At 45.8% G+C, this 17734-nt stretch overlaps 1 protein-coding gene across 8 annotated transcripts in view; it reads left to right on the top strand.

The window, feature by feature from the left end:
* Positions 1–12978, top strand: part of XIRP1 (xin actin binding repeat containing 1) — a 36236-nt gene extending 23258 nt beyond the window's left edge. For 7 of the 8 annotated variants that reach the window (XM_065050370.1, XM_065050365.1, XM_065050367.1 and 4 more), the window contains 3 exons: positions 1164–1324; positions 2625–2678; positions 4300–12978. In XM_065050370.1, coding sequence (XP_064906442.1) covers positions 1164–1324; positions 2625–2678; positions 4300–11988 — 7904 coding nt within the window. In that variant the 3' untranslated portion in view covers positions 11989–12978. The remainder of the gene's footprint in view (positions 1–1163; positions 1325–2624; positions 2679–4299) is intronic. The other variant, XM_065050372.1, reaches the window with a different exon arrangement.
* Positions 12979–17734: the final 4756 nt, after the last annotated feature.

Below are 17734 nucleotides of genomic sequence, written 5' to 3'. Positions count from 1 at the left end.
CAGTCTCTCTGTGCACCCCTTGGGAGGTCTGGCTAATAGATCACCTCTTTCCAGACTAGCCGTTTCTCCATGAGCCAGATAAGGACATCCTCAGTTGTAGTCATCTCCATGGGAAATGTCTGAACACGGTAGGAGGAATGCTGAATATCTTGAATATCTCAGAAATGTCATGCTGAGGCACCAGTGGGGGCTTCATGGGAGCTGGTCCCACTCAAAATATTAGATCTCTAAGCTAAGAACAGGGTTTAGTCCTCTGGCTCTGTCAAAGACTCCTGGCTACCTCCCTAGTTAAGTCTCACAGCCTCTTCATCTCTTAGTTCTCTGAAACTATTTAGCAGGGGAGAGGTAAAGATAAATGGGTGCAACTACTTGTGGGGCTTGTTGATGGGAAAGCAGTGTGGCAATGGAGTAAAAAAAGTGGGAACTGGTTAAAGTTGAACATGTCTAGCTTCTTCATGTCTTCTGTCTTGCTCCTGTTTGGTGATGGCCTTGTCCAGCGATGCAGCTCTGTGCCCCTGCAACAGGACCATGGCATCAGGTCACTGCCCGATGTGTTATTCTCATCCAGGACCAAAGTTCATTTCAGCCATGAAAGAGGTGGAAATGTCCATGTTTTCTCCATGAAGTAAAGGGTCATGATGTTAAGTTTTCATATAATAGAATCATAGAATATCCTGAGCTGGAAGGGACCCACACGTATCATTGAGTCCAACTCCTGTCCTTGCACAGGACAACCCCACAGTTCGCAGGGTGTGTCTGAGGATGTTGTCCAGTCTCTTCTTGAACACTGTCAGGCTTGGGGCCATGACACCTCCCTGGGGAGCCTGTTCCAGTGTCCAGCACCCTCTGGGTGAAGAACCTTTTCCTCATGTCCAACCTAAACTTCCCCTGGCACATCTTCCTGCCATTCCCTCAGGTTCTGTCATTGGTCATCAAAGAGAAGAGATCAGCACCTGCCCCTCCTCATCCTTGTGTGAGGAAGAAGTAGACCGCTGTAAACCCTAAAATTTTGGGGCCTTAGGGTGGGGGCTGTTTGGTTAATCAGTGTGCAGAAGGCAGAGGCACTTGGCAGAGCTCTGAGCAGGTGATGCTCCCACTGTATCCTGGCCATGCCCTCCTGTCTTTGGCACGTTGTTCACCGTGCATGTCTGTTCCTGTTTCAGATGAGAGGACGCGGTCATTTTTAGACACATCAGACAACACTGGCCGCATACCTCACCAAGGACGAGGGAGGTCCTCTGCGTGCTCCGTGAAGGAGCTGTCAGCTCGCTATCTCCCCCAGACAGCTGCCGCTGCTGCTCACGCCGGCAGCCCCGCACAGCCGGTAGGTACCGCGCGATGCCGTCCTCCCCCTCGCAAACCACCAGCGGCATCCCAACAATGTCCTGTCCCAGCAAGTGGCTGTAAGAGGGTGAGAGAAAATGTCTGGTTTGGGAAATCTGGAGAAACGTGACGTTTGTTTTTCCAAAAATGGCCAGCTTTCCCTTGCCGTTTGCAAGCATTGTATATATGTTATCAAAGGTGCTGATACGTATGTATATCATAGAATCATTTAGGCTGGAAAAGAACTTTAAGATTATCGAATCCAACCATAAACTTAACACTGCTAAATTCATCACTAAACCATGTCCCTAAGTGCCAATATGATGTATATAAATGCACATGCACACATATATATATATTATATTCACACACATACCAAACATATGCACACAGGTCTACATCCACTAACCCATACAAGGAGCTTTTTCATACATAAGATTCCCACTTTATTTACACATGTATATTTATATACTCACATCCATGGAGGAAATATTCAGCATACAGCAACACATACATCTCCATGCTATACCCATTCCAACATACATACATATATGTGTCCATATACATCACACTCAATCATAACTTTACAATACAACCTCCCTGTGTTCCTTCATTTAGAGCCCTTGGTCTGGGATGCAGGGATTTAATCACCCACTCCAGGCCAATCATTGAATCACAGGATAATTCGGGTTATAAGGGTTATGAAGCACTGAGCTACGTTTTTCCCATTAACCCAGCTCCACTGGTGATCCAGGACTAATGTGGGATGTGATTTCACACCTGGACTCGCCCTTTCACAGGGTCCCTGCTCAGAGATTGTGTCTCTTGAGCGTGTGTCAGGGTTCTGCACTAGAGGAGTCCAGACTGATGCAGCCCAGGTTGAAAATACATAAGTGAAGACTGTAACTGGAAAATTACAACCAGTTAGAAGTCTGAGGGGAAAAAAAAAAATAAAAGCAATTTCAAAACATTTAATTTCACAATCCTTAATGAAATTACCAATATAGCTCAGTTTTATTTTTAAAATGTTAAATTATAAACAAAACTACAAGCTAAATCAAACTCTGCAGATATCACTCTAAACAAATGTGTTTGGCACTTTGTGCATTGACTTTTGGAAAAAAATATTTCTGATCAACCTGTAATAAGATTTTTTTTCCAGCTGTACAGAACCGCCAGTGAACCCAAAAACCTCACCTGTAATGTTTTTCAGGTCTCTGTAGTAGATATATATATATACAGATAACAGAAGGCTCTTCCAGAGCAGTTTGATGCCATTTCTCCCCTTCTCTCTTTTCCAGAGCACTGTGAAGGACAATTCCACTCTCTCTCCCCACAGCCAGAAAAAAAACAAGGTAAGAAATGTTAACGATAAGCACCGTTATCTAACCAAATATTTGTGGACTGTGGTGGAGTGTGATTTAAATACTCACACAAGGCAGTGCAGAGCACTTTCTTGCTGAATATAGCTATCAGCTGCTCGGTCGCCCTTCCCCACCTTCAGAAGCTCTTAACAGATTCCCACCCCCCCAAAAAAAAACACCCTTATTTTAAAAAGCATGTTCAAATCATGTCGGCTTATGTGAAAGATTTGCATTTTACACTTACTGAAAAATATGCTAATGTTGACATTCTGGGGTGGGTTTTTTACTAATGTTCAATACTTATTTTTAGCCAGAACAATCTGTGTGTAACAGAGTGAAATAACACCACACGCCATTGCTTTGAGCAACAACTAATAATATTCCAGGCATAACTCAACAGACGTAACTCCAAAGGCATGCCAAGGGTCAGCAGATCTGCTTACAGAAAGGAAAGCCACCAGGATTACAGTCTCTTTTAGATAATGACTATAGGCCTCAGCTACCTTCCCTTTGGATAAATGCCAAGCCAGGGCAGGTCACAGGTATTCAGTTCAGCGTTGGGCACCCAGGATTTCAAAGCTAAGGAGAAAAAAATGCAGAAAGTGAGGCTCAAAGGTAGGCTGAACAATCCCAGTCCACCCTGTCACCACTGAACCCTCTGTTTACTTCTGTACCAATGCTGCCATGAATTTGAGCTGAGCTCAGACTGACGGAGTCTAAGCAGGTCTAACCCTTTCTGGGCCCCAGCTATGGGTGTTTCCCCAACTTCTCATTCCTCAGCTTTGCTTTTTCCTCCGAACAGAGCACAGAATTTGTCCTGCTAATACCAGTAGATTGTAAACCTTAGTTAGCCTCATGCCTGTACAAGTCTACAAGTCAAAAGAGCTTTATTGAAGTCTCTAATTGTATATCTATTCCTATGAAAATTATGATATAAGGTACACATGTAAATCCAGCAGAAGAAATCGTCAGTCAGGCAAATGTCCTTCCCCAGGCCCTCACTCTTGCAGCCCCTGGTGCTATCAAAAGCTCACCATACTAGCTTTCTACCCAAAACCAGGTTGTCCTCATCAGCTTAGTTTGACACTTTTGTTTGGTTCCCTCACTCCATTTTCTTCTTGAGACCTCTTCACAAATAGCTCCTTGGCTTTCTCCTGCACCCATGTCCTATGTTCTCAGACTCTCTGCAGGTCCTCACACTGCCCTGGACGTTGGGAATGGGAGGGAGAAGTTAACTTTTAGCTCACTATTTTAAGACAGCTTTCTTCATGTTATTCTTGTGGTCATTCTTTGCTTGCTGATGCAGTCCAAATAGAGCATCTCTGATACACTGGAGCTGGACTGAATCCTGGGGACTGTAGACTAACCACAACACATGCCTGGATTAGAAATTTGCTTTAGAGTGCCTTGCTGTGGAACCAGAGCTAACATGAAGCCTGAAGTGTGTGCAGTGGTGTGATGCTTTGTGTGCTACTCAACCAAAGGTATGGAGCTCAGTAGGTGTATGGATTTCCCTTGTTGGCTGTTTCTTGCCTTTGCTGTTCTCAGTACTAACAGCCACGGGATTGGGTGGTAAGAGATGATGCTGACATTTAAAACTGTTTCCCTAAAGATGGCAGAGGCTCAGAAATCATCTAACATAGCCATCAAGACAATGGAAGATGACTTACCGCCCCCACCTGCCCCTGCCCTTGGCTCAGTCCAGGTCATCGCTCCAGGGAATCAGGATCCCAACCCACTCCCTGTGCCTCCTCCAAAGCAAGCCTTCTCCAAGTTCTACCAGCAGCGTCAAGTGAACGAGCTGAAAAGGCTCTACAGACACATGCATCCTGAGCTCAGGAAGAACTTGGAAGAAGCTGTGACTGAGGACCTGGCAGAAATGCTGAATACTGAAGATCCCAATGCACAGGCATCTGTGAACTTGGACAAAGTTCTTCCAGGAGAGGTCCAGTCAATGCGATGGATCTTTGAGAACTGGGCACTTGACTCCATTGGGGACCATCAAGCCACAAAGAAGCTGGCAGAAGAAGAGATCATTCCTGGTGGGGATGTGAAAAGTACTTCCCTGAGGTTTGAAAACCAGTCAATCAACAGTGATGGTCTGTCAACACTAGCCAAGGATTCTGAAACAGACCTTGCCAGGGGGGATGTGCATACTGCCCGGTGGCTCTTTGAAACCCAACCTCTAGACTCATTAAACAAATTGTACTCGGATGAAACTGAAGTGCAGGAGGCCGTTCTCAAAGAGCCTGTCCAGGGAGGTGATGTGAAAGGTGCCAGACAGCTCTTCGAAGCACAGTCCTTGGATGCTATAGGACGCTGCTGCTCCGTGGAGGAGAAGAGCATCCTACAACTCAAATCTGAAATCCAGGAGCTAAAAGGCGATGTGAAGAAAACTATCAGGCTCTTCCAAACAGAGCCCCTTTGCGCCATCAGAGACAAATCTGGGAATATTCATGAAATCAAGTCTGTCTGCAGAGAAGAAATTCAGAGCAATGCGGTCAGAACAGCTCGCTGGCTCTTTGAGACTCAGCCCCTGGATACCATCAACAAGGACACTTCCAAAGTGCAAATAATCCGTGGGATTTCTTTGGAAGAAATTGGAAGGCCAGATGTCAGTGGAGCAAGGTGGATATTTGAAACTCAACCTCTGGACGCCATCAGAGAAATCACAGTTGAAGAACAGGATTTCAAGGCTTCAACAGATTTTGTCACAGGGGCAGATGTCAGTAAGCAGCGGATGCTCTTTGAGACCCAGACTCTTGATTCTCTGAAAGGAGAAGTTTCAGAAAGTGTTGTAGCCAAAGAACAAGTCATTGGAGGTGATGTGAAATCTACACTCTGGCTATTCGAAACCCAGCCAATGGAAACCCTGAAAGACAATTTTGAGGTGGGACGTTTACAGAAAGTAGAGCTTTCAGCAGAGGAAAAGGGAGATGTGAAGCAAAGAAAACATGTCTTTGAGACCTGTCCATTTGGCAGCATCTCCAAGGCATTTGAGGAAGAAATTCCAGCCACCAGCATAGAAGAGGTAGTGAAAGGTGATGTGAAGTCTTTCAAGACCCTGTTTGAGACTCTTCCCTTAGACAGTATTAAGCAGGCTGATGCTGAGCCTGTCACCAAAGAAGAGGAGAAGATTCCAGCTGGCAATGTCAAAGCCAACCAAATCCTGTTTGAGACAACACCTTTGTATGCCATCAAGGATAGCTTTGGCAATTTCCATGAAGTCACCTCTGTAAGCAGAGAGCAAATCATCAGTGGTGATGTCAAGAACTACAAATGGATGTTTGAAACCAGGCCCCTGGACCAGTTTGATGAGAGCACCAAGAAAGTGGATATAATACGGGGGATCACAAAACAAGAGGTGGTGGCTGGTGATGTCAGAACAGCCAAGTGGCTCTTTGAAACTCAGCCCATGGATGTCATTCATCACCAAGCCATGGAAGGTGAAGAACATCCCTCGGTGAAGAGGGAGATCTCCCAGCGGGGGGATGTGAAGACCTGCAGGTGGCTTTTTGAGACCCAGCCCATGCACACTCTGTATGAGAAGGCTGAAAAGAAGGAGGAGGAGGATGACAGTGTGCCCCAAGCTGATGTAAAATCATACACATGGATGTTTGAGACTCAGCCCCTGGACTCCCTGAAGGGCCAGGAGGAGCAGTATTTACAAGTCAGTAAGGCATACAGTCAGGAGGAATTACAAGGAGTTGATGTCAACACTGTCAGGCACCTATTTGAGACCGAACCCTTGGGCAGCAGTGTTGTCAGTGAAGCTGACCAAAAGAAAACCATACGGTACTCCAGTCGTGTGGAGATACAGTCTGGGGAAGTGTCCAGAGTGAAGGAGTTCTTTGAAGCTAAGCCCTTGGATACAGCCCCCAAACCAACATCCCAAAAGGATGATGGGACAATTGAAGCTGGATCTGTGTACAAGTTCACTTGGTTGTTTGAGAACTACCCTATGGACACCCTGAAGGACAGCTCTGAGGGCATCCAGGAAATCCCTCCAGAGAAGGATGCCAAGGGGGGAGATGTTGGAGGAAAGAGGTTCGTATTTGAGACCTATTCACTTGATCAAATCCATGACAAAGTGGATGAGACAGAGCTCCAGAAGATCCAGAAAGATACCATAAACAAAGCTAATGTCAAGTCTTGCACAATGCTCTTTGAAAGTCAACCCTTATATGCTATCCAGGACAAAGAGGGGGGATACCATGAGGTCACCTCAGTGCAGAAAGAAGAAATCATGAAAGGCGACATGAAAGGTGCCCGGTGGTTGTTTGAAACAAAGCCCCTGGATCAGATCAAGAAGGAGGAAGAGGTATTTGTGATTAGGGCTGTGACCCAAGAGGACATCAAGAAAGGAGATGTCCAGGCGGCCCGGTGGAGGTTTGAGACAGAGCCTCTTGACTCCTTTTCAGTGGGAAAGACGTCAGTGCCTAGAACAGTAGACGATGTGCAGAAGGGAGATGTTCAGTCCAACAAGCAGCTGTTCGAGTCCCAGCAAGTGGGCCAGAAGAAGTACGTGAGGATGGTCAGTGTCAGTGATGTTCAGCGGGGTGATGTGAGGACATCTACTTGGCTTTTTGAAAACCAGCCTGTGGACTCCCTGTATGGGGATGCAGAGAGAGGTCCGTCTATAAGCACAGTCCAGAGAGAGGACAGCCAGAAAGGGGATGTCAAACGCTGCACCTGGTTGTTTGAAACCCAGCCAATGGACACGCTTAAGGACCAAGAGGTGACGGCCAGTGCTGAGCCCCAAGAAGCAATTCCTCGTGCAGATGTGAAAAGTACAACATGGCTCTTTGAGAGCACACCCTTGGATAAATTTAGTGCTTCTGAGGGTAGTATAGAAAGAGAACTGAAAGAAAGGACCATGAAGGAGACTTTAGAGACACTCTGCACTTGCCAGGCTATTCAGCATGATGGGATCCTCATTGAAGCCAATGATATGGAGAGTGTGAAGATGGTGAAGTACCAGCTCAGCAGCCCAGGAGCTCCAGAGGTCCTGAAAGAAGAGATTGTGGGAGGTCATTTGCAAAGGATCATGCTGCAGCTGCTTCACAGAACCAATGTGGAAGCAGAGGGCATGCTGGTGGAGGAGGATAGAGAGGGCAAGATCAAAGTAAGCCCATTGCAGCTTCTGGACCAGAGTGAAGCTGTTAAAGGCAAAGAGGACCTGAGTGGAAATGTAGCTAAAGCTCTACAGGGTCTCCTTTGTCAAGATGCTTCCCTCAAAAAGGGAATGGTCTTACAAGAGACAGCATCAGGGTCAGTGAAAATGACTCTCTACTCCCTCCTGTTCCATTCTGTCCAGCAGAAAGTTGTCAAGGGGGATGTGAAGTCAACAATAGGGAACCTGTTGGCTTCTTCCCAGGAGCAGAAAACAACTGTAACCGTTAAGCGTGAGGACAATGAGAAGGGCAATGTCCAGCTTTTCGCGAGCTGCATTGAGAAGGGAGATCTAGACTATCTGAAGAACCTCCAGCAACAGTCAGAGATACAGTCCCTCATCTCTTCCCAAGCAGAGCAGGGGGCAGACGAGAGCACCCCATGGGTTGTGCAAGGGGCTCAGATACATGTCTTACCAAACAGAGAACAAGTAGAGAAAGTCATTGCAGAGGGTGAGCCAGGGGCTATGGCGGGAGCAAAAAAGGTGTTTGCATGTGAAAGCGTGGGCAAAGAGTGTGCACTGGAGAGAGAGGCTGTGCATGCAGCAGGTGTGGCAGGCACCACTGTGCAATGTCTCGGGAAGCCCCTGCCCACAGTGACGGGAAAGGAAGAAATTCTGTCGGGGGGGCTTAAAGTGACAACAAAGTCAATTCAAAGGGTTGCAGACGTCAGCAAGAAGGCAGAGAAAGAAGCAGCGTCCTCTGCCTGTTTGAAGGAACCCAAAGCTATGGTGCAAGGCGTATGTCCAATCCAAGTGATGGCTCAGGGGGGAGAAGTGGCTGGGCAACAGCAGAGCTCGGTGATGGGGATAGCCAGCCAGAGGCAGCCAGAAGAAAAGGCCCTTGGGAGTGATCTTCAGGCTGCCATGCAAAGCCTGAGGCTAGCAACAGCAGAGGCAAAAAACATTCAACATCATGTCCAGAACAAGCTACAGAAAAACAGGGAGGAGGTCCACATGGCCTGCAGGCAGCAGGCAGCCAGCGCACAGGGCACAATGACCCTTCAATCAACCACACGCCAACAAGACTCTACATCCACCATGCAGGAGAGCAACAGCACTTCTATCAGGACCACCACCACCAGTAGAGTCCAGGAGGCATCCAAGACCCATACAAGCGTGTCTCAGAAGAGCATAGCATCACACAAAAAGGTCAGTGCTTCAGAGGAAGTACAGGGAGGACAACTATTGAGCCAGGAAAGCCAAGTTGTGCCTAGTAGAGAAGTTAGCATTAAGGATGGCCTTTATACTGCCACACCTGTGAAAACCTTTTTAAACCCTTTTGTTGAGTCTGATTACAAAGAGCAATCAGTGCAAGAAGAAAGAGATGTTATTATCAGAGGGGATGTGCAGACAGCTATCAGAGCACTGCAAAGTGCCGCCACAGAACAGCGCCTGGTAGAAAAGGAGGACGTTGTCCGAGGTAATTTAAAAGCCACACTTCAGTCGCTGGAAAAGTCTAACGTTAATGTCTCCAGAGGGGACTTTAAAGCCGCTATGATATACAGAAATGCAGGGCATTCCTATTCTGTGTGTAAAAAGAAAAATGAGACTCAAGTCGTTAGTAACCAGACTGCTGTAGTGGCTTCAGGGTCTCAGGTTGATAATGACTTTCCTCCTCCTCCCCCAGCTGCTGTGATGAAAGCAGAGCATTGCCCACCCTCAACTAAAGCAACCAGAGAAGGTGCCCTTCCACTACCAACCAGCAAAGATGAAGCCCCAGGATGCTGTGCACCACTCCAGACCCCTCTTCCCACCCTCCCTTCTCTGTCCTGCAAACCCAGTGATCAGAGTCCTGCAGAGAAGCTCAGGTCTCCTCCAAAACCAGAAATTATGGCCCCACCCAGGAAAAAACCTGTTCCCCCTCCAAAACCCGAGCACCTCTTACACGAGACACTTTCTGCCTCTGCAAATAACACCACGAGCAGATCAACCAAACCCACCCCTCCACCCCTGCCTCCAAAACCTCCAGGCCTGAGGGAGATCAGCAAGCCAAAGCCGCCCCTCACAGAGCTGGGATTAAGCTGCATGGAAGTACGTGAACAATCACACCACAGGGAGGTTCAGGCAAAATGCTGCACTTTGGAAACATCTGTGGACAAGCCTGTCACAGGTCAGGATATGAGCCCTGAGAGAAAGCTCCAAAAAAACACTGCCAAAACCCCTCTTCAAATCGCAGAGGAAAGGTACAAGGCAAGCAAAGGAGGACAAGGAAAGGGAGAACCTGAAACTTCAAAGTCAATGAAAAATGGAGTGGTTAGTTTTGGAGTTGAGCAGGGAATGACGAGTAGGAAAACAGTAGCTCCAAAGAGGTGTCTGGATGAGATGATTCAGAAGTCTATAGATCTGTGCCAAGATGAGAACGGGTGCTCTTCAGTATCACATCCAACCTGTCCCGGAAGAGCACAGACACTTCATGTGTCAGGACAGATGGAGCCAAATATCTCCTCTGTGGACCACACCACTCCTCCAAAGAGAGGAAATGACATTGCACAAAATGCCTCGTCCAAGGTGGAAAGAGAAAGTGTGTCTAATTCTTATGGATTGTGGGAGAGTCAGAGAGTCATGAAACAGGTGAATGAGAGAAGGCAAATGTGTCATTCAATGTCCTTCCATCAGCAGTCAATGAACTCCTTTGAGGAGCAACAGCAGGTGAATAGTAGGCAATTGAAATGTCCTGATGGAGAGGCAGAGACACCTGGCCAGGAGAAGCCAGCAGTTGTTATGAGAGAAAAACCCAAGCGAGAAACAGAAGATGAGCGTCGGAAGAGGCTGTCAGTACACAAAGAGGAGATCATGAAAGGCAATGTCAAGGAGGCTATGGAGATCTTTGAGAATCTCAGGAGACAGAAGGAGCTGCAAGAGATCTTGACTCGAGTGAAGGAGTTTGAGGAGGAAACAAGCAAAGTGGACGTGAAAGCTCTGAAGAGCTTCTTTGAGAAGGTTCCTGACTGGGTTGTTCGTCAGAAAGCCCACCAGGCCAAGCAGCAGGATAGGGCTGAGACACTGGCAAAGGAGGACACTGACAGTGTCTCCTCAGTGGACCTGGTTTTCGGGGACTTGGAGCGAGCAAGTGCTGAGATCATCCACCTGAAGGAGCAGACACTTGCCCGGCTCCTGGACATTGAGGAGGCCATCAGGAAAGCTCTTTGTTCTGTCTCTAGTCTCAAGTCTGAGTCAGACATCGCTGGGCTCTCAGGACTGTTCAAGGAGTCTCTGGGGAGCACCCAAAGCTCTGCGAGCAGCAGCAATATCCGTAAAATCAGTATTGTCTCAAGCAAAGCCAAGCAGGAGGGAACCACGCTGGAGACAGGGGAAGCAGCATCTGTGGGAGGTGCAAAGGTTGAAGAAAAGACAGAGGCAACCAAGGCAGAGCTAGAGGTCCCCCGCCTTGTTCAATCTCGCGGCAGCTCTCCTTCCTCACCTTCCTTCATCACCATTGAATCTGCTGCCAGGAAACCAGCAGAATCACCCAGGACAGCACATTCCCCCTGGGACATCCCTTCACCAGACCGTCCTGACTCTTCAGTAAAGAGGGATGCTTTTGCTCAGGAGAGCTTCAGCTCCTGTAACCACCCGTCAACAAGGTTTACTGGGAATGACACAACGCCCTTTGAGAAGACATCTGAGACCATAAAAAAAAAAGTTGGGCAGAGCTCAGTGAAACAGCCCAGCAATTCCAACCATCAGACCAGTGAGAAAGAGAGGTGCCCTCTGGATACCTCCAAAGGCAGCTGCCACTGTGGGATGAGAGGAGGCTTTTCGGACTACTGCTCCCTGAATGTCCCCAGCCCACAAAATCCACGGAGGCAGAAAAGCATCTTGGAGTTACAGACGGGTCCTGATGGATCCAAGCTCTATGGAGCCACCCGGACTGTCATGGAGCAGTACGAGGAAATGGACCAGTTTGGAAACACAATCATTACTTCATCCACCACAGTCACTAAGCAATCTGAGACACAAACATCTTCCACATGTGATGTGATCTCTCATCCCCATTATGAGGTATCTGCTTCACCTGTGTTTCAGAGGTACTCAAAGAGCCCAGGAGAAGACTTCCACACCAATGGTGGTTTTCAGGAGCCAGGAGTGGTCTTTGTCACTTTTGGTAACTCCAAGACAAAGAAATAGGAAATTCTGAAGAGCAAGAGAGAACTGTAAAAGACAAAAAAAGAAAGTCCGCAATTAAAAAAAAAATCTTCTGGTTTATCCACATTACACACAGGGATTCATCTACACCCTAAGGACTTCTCAGGGTCATTGTCTTGGTGTTTGCCTACAGGCATGACAAATGCAGTCTGCCTTGCCACTGGAGGAGAACAGCCCTCACTTGGCCAACCCAACAGATTTGGTTCTGCACCACAACCCAGAGCCTGGACACTGTCAGAAGCACAAGGGATAAATCCATCCATGGGCACCTTATGGCAGCTTCTTCCCTCTTGAGTGTTTGGGGCAGAGGGGAGAGGGATATTTGGCTTCTCTGAATTAACGCAGAAGAAAGAATAGGTAGGATTGATTAAAGAACCAACCAATCCGGTCATTGACAAACACACAACTTTACACTATCTTCTTTTTCTGATTTCAATACAGACTTTCCAAGGGCATCCTAAACACACATATATACACATGCTCATATTGATGGGTGGGTTGGATACGTTTTCTCTTAGTCATTAATAAAAGAAAAGGAAGGAAAAAAAAAAATCTCAAATTGCTGTCACTGTTGGGGCTGGGGGAGGAATTTATCAGTTTATTTTTCAGTTCCTAGAAAGTACTCTCTACTGAAAAATGTCAAGCCAAGACCTACAGTTATTATCAGTGCTGTTTTCCCGAAAGAAAAATTCTATGTAAGATTCTCTACTTGAGTCAGAATGGTTACTGCTTTCCTTTCTTTATTTCTAGAATTGTAATTTATTATTCAATATATACAAAAACCTTATTTTAGATTTTCCATGCTTTCATACATGTTTACTGTTTAAACTCATTTTGAGACTTTGTAAAGCAATTTTCTTTTTATTATGACTTTGTTTTGTACATTCTCAAGATTTTAGATATTTTGTGGCTTTTTTTTTTTTTTAACTGTTATTGCTGCATTCTGAAGGTAAACATTACCTCTGAAAATTACTTTGGTCTGGCTGAGTTTCTTTTGTTGAGTGCTTGTTTCCTTTCAATGTACCTAGAAATCATCTCTCAATGAACCAGTTGAATCACAAAGTGAGAGCACTCTAAATCGCTGGAGGGATTTAGCCTACATCTTCTTTACAACTTGGGTGGATTAACAGCCATGCAGCAAGCATCATTCATCCTCTTGTCTGAAAACTGACTTGAGTCCAGGGTGCTCTCACCACCCAATCCAGGACCCTGCATAGGTGTGTGGAGACTGGGAAGGATGTGAAGACCAAGAAAGGTCTGAACATTTGTCTGTGCTCATTTCCTCTGTTTGAGAAGGCAGTAAAGGTGGTGACCCTCCATAAGACTTAACGGGAGGGGTAGTTGATGAACCAGCCTCAGTTCTGTGCCTCAATTCACATCACAGGTTGGCCTCAGTTTTAGAGTGAGGTGAGTGAGCACAGAGCTTGTTCCAGGTGTGGGAGAAGCTGAAGAGCCTAGAGAGTGACTGGGTGGTTTCTCAGGGAGCTGTGTCCTACTGCTTGTCTCAGACTTAGGTTACCAACCTCTGGGTCTAACTGTAGACCTTCTGGCTGGTCTAGCACAAGCCACTTCATCTCTCAGTGCATCAGTTTACTTTTCTGCAGAAAGGGACACTAGCCTCATTCAGAAAACCACCACATTTCAGCAAGATGTGGTTAATATTTTCTTCATTTTCCTCTGAGGAAAAAGAATTCATGTTGATGACTGAAGAGCAGGACACTGGAAAGGAAGGGACTCCTTCAGCATCTACCACTTCATGTCCCTCAGTCCATAGCTAGATCTTTAAATAGCAAATAACACCTCACAACATGCTAAACCTTGTCCAAGGTGTTGTAGATCAAGTAGAAGTTCTGTTTCAGTCTCCAGAAAAAAAGACACATACACAGAGCTCTTTGGTTTGCCTTCAGGAGTCCATAAATTTGAAAGTTAGATGTGCCAAAATAATATTATATTCAGTTCCATCAAAGAATACACCAAAGGTTGAGGGAGAAGAGCAGATCATCATAAACTGAGGTATCTGTTTTCAGGGAACCAGACTACATAACTGCTTAGACCTTCCCAATTGTTTTAGTAGGGCCAATTATAGAAACACAGGAGAATTACAAATTTGGAGCTGTTCTTCAAAATTTTTCCAACACTGCTTTCTAGTACTTGGTTGTTTCTCATCTTAACTTCTTTCAGGATGCCTATAACACATCTGTTTCATTTCTTTTTGAGAAAAGCTGCAGAGCAGTTTTACTAAGCTGCAAACAGGTTGCTTAGGCAATGAAAATGACTCCACAAGAACTCAAATAAACCCAAACTCCCTGCACTGACAGTGCTTAAAAATACTGATCTTATTGTTTGTGTTTCTGGTTTTACAAGATTTCTAAAGGTCTCAATGAGCCATTTACGAGGCTAAGATCATTTGAGATGTATTTCTTTCATGGTATTTCCATCAGCAAGGAACTGAAATATCATGAGGAGACAGATACTGCATTATTTCAGGACCATACATGGCTCCTTGAAGCACTGATAGAGCTGGAGAAAAAGACAAATGCAAAGATTCAAAACTCAAATACAAGCTGAAGGATCAGCTCATATTCTCAGACCTTGCAATAATAAACCAGCAGAACACATACAAATTTTCAAATCCCCAGTGAGTTGTCATAGTTTTTCTGTGATCTTCGGATACAAGAACTATTCTTTGCCCTGGTGGGTTGCTGCATTCTTATACAGTGCTAGATAGATATTTTCAAGAGGAGAATGTCTGGGAGAACTGCCTGGGCCAGTGAACAGAGGACAGATGACATGAAATACACCACGTTTGAAGTGCCTACATCAAGCACTATCCTTCCCAGCTCCATTTCAGCCACTGGTCTCCCTGAAGATACTCAGCTCAGAGAGCTTTGTCCTTACCATCTTCTCCCCAATAGTACAGGCATTTTCAGGCTGACCCCTCCTTTTATAAAGATTTTCATTCACCTAGGGAAAAAAAGGCAACAACTGATAAGCCATAAGCCAGCTGCAACTTTCAGCTCGGCAGTAATCAGCAATGTGCTACAAGAGCCTTCCAGGAACACTCTGTAACTGGTTTTCACAGAAGTCCAAAGATAACTCCCTTGCCCACAATGCCATTTGATGCTGATAATCACCTCACTATCTTCCAAACCATTAGGAAGGCTTACTCCAGAGGCTGATAAAAACACCTCCAAAGAGCAAGAGTATTTGCCATGCATCAGATGGTGAGCACTTAAATCCCCTGGTGAAAGAGACCTGCACCCCCTATAAAAGATTATCCCACTTTGGAAACACACTCCAGGAGTACACACATCCATTCCCACCTAAGAGTAGAGAAAGATCTTGTTTGTTTGCTAAACAGCTCTGCTTCCTTCCTTGGTCATGATTAAAGGAAAGTATATTTTTTTCTCATACAACAGAGACACAACAGTTACTCTTTTCTCTGACAGGACACATACCTTTGTGCTATATGAAGGACTTATCTTCATACAAAAGCATATTTCTTCTTCACCTTCATCAGCACTGCCCTCCCATGGGCATCAACACAGTTATGTAGTAACAATGGTGAAATATATGGTGCCTAACCGACTGGTTTTGCCTAATCGACCAACTACTAAGGGTAGATATATCACCTTCTAGATTCCCTTAACTGTGCCTCCACTGAGTATACTGGAAGTTTAGACACCCATTACATATGTAGACACTTACAGAACTATGGTCTCCCCTCTGTAGAGGACTGGAAAAAGAGAATTATACTGAGCTCATTGCAGACTGAAGGAAAGACCAGGGTTTTGTTTGTGTACTTCTCTCTAGAGAGAGGGAAGAAAATCAGACATTACACTCTTCTTCTTGAAAGTGTTGTCATAGGAAAAAAAAAAAGATTAATTGACCTTACCGGTATGTTCAGCCACAATGGAGGAAATAAAAACAGCATTCTTGTTTCCTTGTCAACTCATCTCTTGAGATACAGAGACACTTTTCATGTTTCATAGAATTATAGAATGGTTTGGGTTGGAAGGGACCTTAAATATCACCTAGTTTCAACGCTCTGCCATAGGCAAGGGCACTTTCCACTAGATCAGTTTGCTGAAATGCCCATCCAGCCTGGCCTTGAACACTTCCAGGGAGGGGACATCCGTGACTTCTCTGGGCAGCCTGTTTCCTCTGCTCAAAGCTAAAATCTGGCCATCAGCCCACTCCACATAAAAGCAGAAAGTAAACTTGCTTTTTCTGTGAGCTGACAACACTGCAAACCAGGGTGAGCACATATTGAACACAGAGCCAGAAGGATCAGAGACCACCAGCAAAACTCCATCAAATCAAACTGTGGCACAAGTTCCCCCCCAAAAAAAGTGGCAGAGGTGCCCTCATATGAGGGAATATCAGTTCTTAAAGGACTGACCTGGTCAGTCAGTTAGGTTAGGCTCAGCTGTGCTCCTTCTGGGGCTTTGGATAGACTTGCAGATGGACTCAGCAGGTAAGCTGAGCTTCTGTTTTGCTCTACAGTGAAAAGTTCACAGAGACAGCCACATTACCACCAGTGTGTACTGGATTACCTGGCCATGCAGACAACCTGGAGTGATTTCTGCAGCTAGGCTGATGTCCAAGCTTCTTTATCCTGCTAATAAAATAGCTGGTGTTGGCAATGCTTTCCAGAGAGATTCCCTGGGCTCTTCACATAAAGCAGTGTTTGAGGAATCGGGTCATGGCATAAAACACAGTCCACAGAGTAAACACACTGGAGAAAAACCACCAGGTTTGTGGAGTTGTGGGAGCTTTAACACCGAGATATGCTGCCTTTTTAGGGCTTAGACTATGTCGTCGTGTGAGCAACCATGTGATATCAGTGATTTCAGGACTTGCTCAGCCACAGTTTTTGAGTTGAAGCCTCTGAACAATGTTTCTCCCCTCACTCAGAGCTTTCAAATGATTCAACCGAGCGAATCACTTGTTCTTGACCAATTGAAAGATTTCTCTTATCAGGGGTCCAAGGGTGTCTCGTCTTTCTGTCCTGACTGAAAATTAATTCTGACCTATCCAAGACAACAAACAAATTGAGCCAGACAGGAATCTGAACTCTCACAACAGATCTGCAAAAGAACATCCGCAAGAAAATCCAACACAAGAAGAAGATTCAGCAAATTAGCTTGCAGATGCATTTCCAAGTGATCACGATTCAGTTATTTAACTTCAGTATCTCCTTCTTCTTCAGCCCATGTTGAAAGAAGTGTGTGCCTCATGCCTGCAGCCTGTCTACTCCATGGAGCGTGTGGTCACTGACAAAGTCTGTGTGCACCGCTCATGTTTCTGCTGCCAGGTCTGCGGGAGGAAGCTGAGGTGAGTGGCTGGACCCAGATGCATTTATTTTCGAGGCTTGCCCCTGTAGCTTCAATCACAACCGTCCAAGGGTAATTCCAACAGAGCAGGCTTCAAGAAATGAGAAAGGACAGAGAGTTTCTGTGATACAATCTGCCTCTCCATCACTGGACTCTGAAGACCGCTCACCTCAAGCTTGTAGACACCTGTGGATCAGGAATCTGCATGAGCTGAAAATACATGAAATATTTTCAGTTTGGGAATGCTGAGATGGAATTTAATTGGAGGAGTAATTTGGATGCTCACATGTTCATGGAGTCAGGTAGGTTGGAAGGGACCTCTGGAAGTCTCTGCTCAGCCTTCTGTAGGTCCAGGGAGGGCAGGTAGCTCAGGACCATGTTCAGGAGAGATG

The sequence above is a fragment of the Columba livia genome, chromosome 2 (assembly GCF_036013475.1).
Source record: "Columba livia isolate bColLiv1 breed racing homer chromosome 2, bColLiv1.pat.W.v2, whole genome shotgun sequence".
Lineage (NCBI taxonomy): Eukaryota > Metazoa > Chordata > Aves > Columbiformes > Columbidae > Columba > Columba livia.
This window is presented reverse-complemented; position numbering and strand designations above follow the sequence as displayed.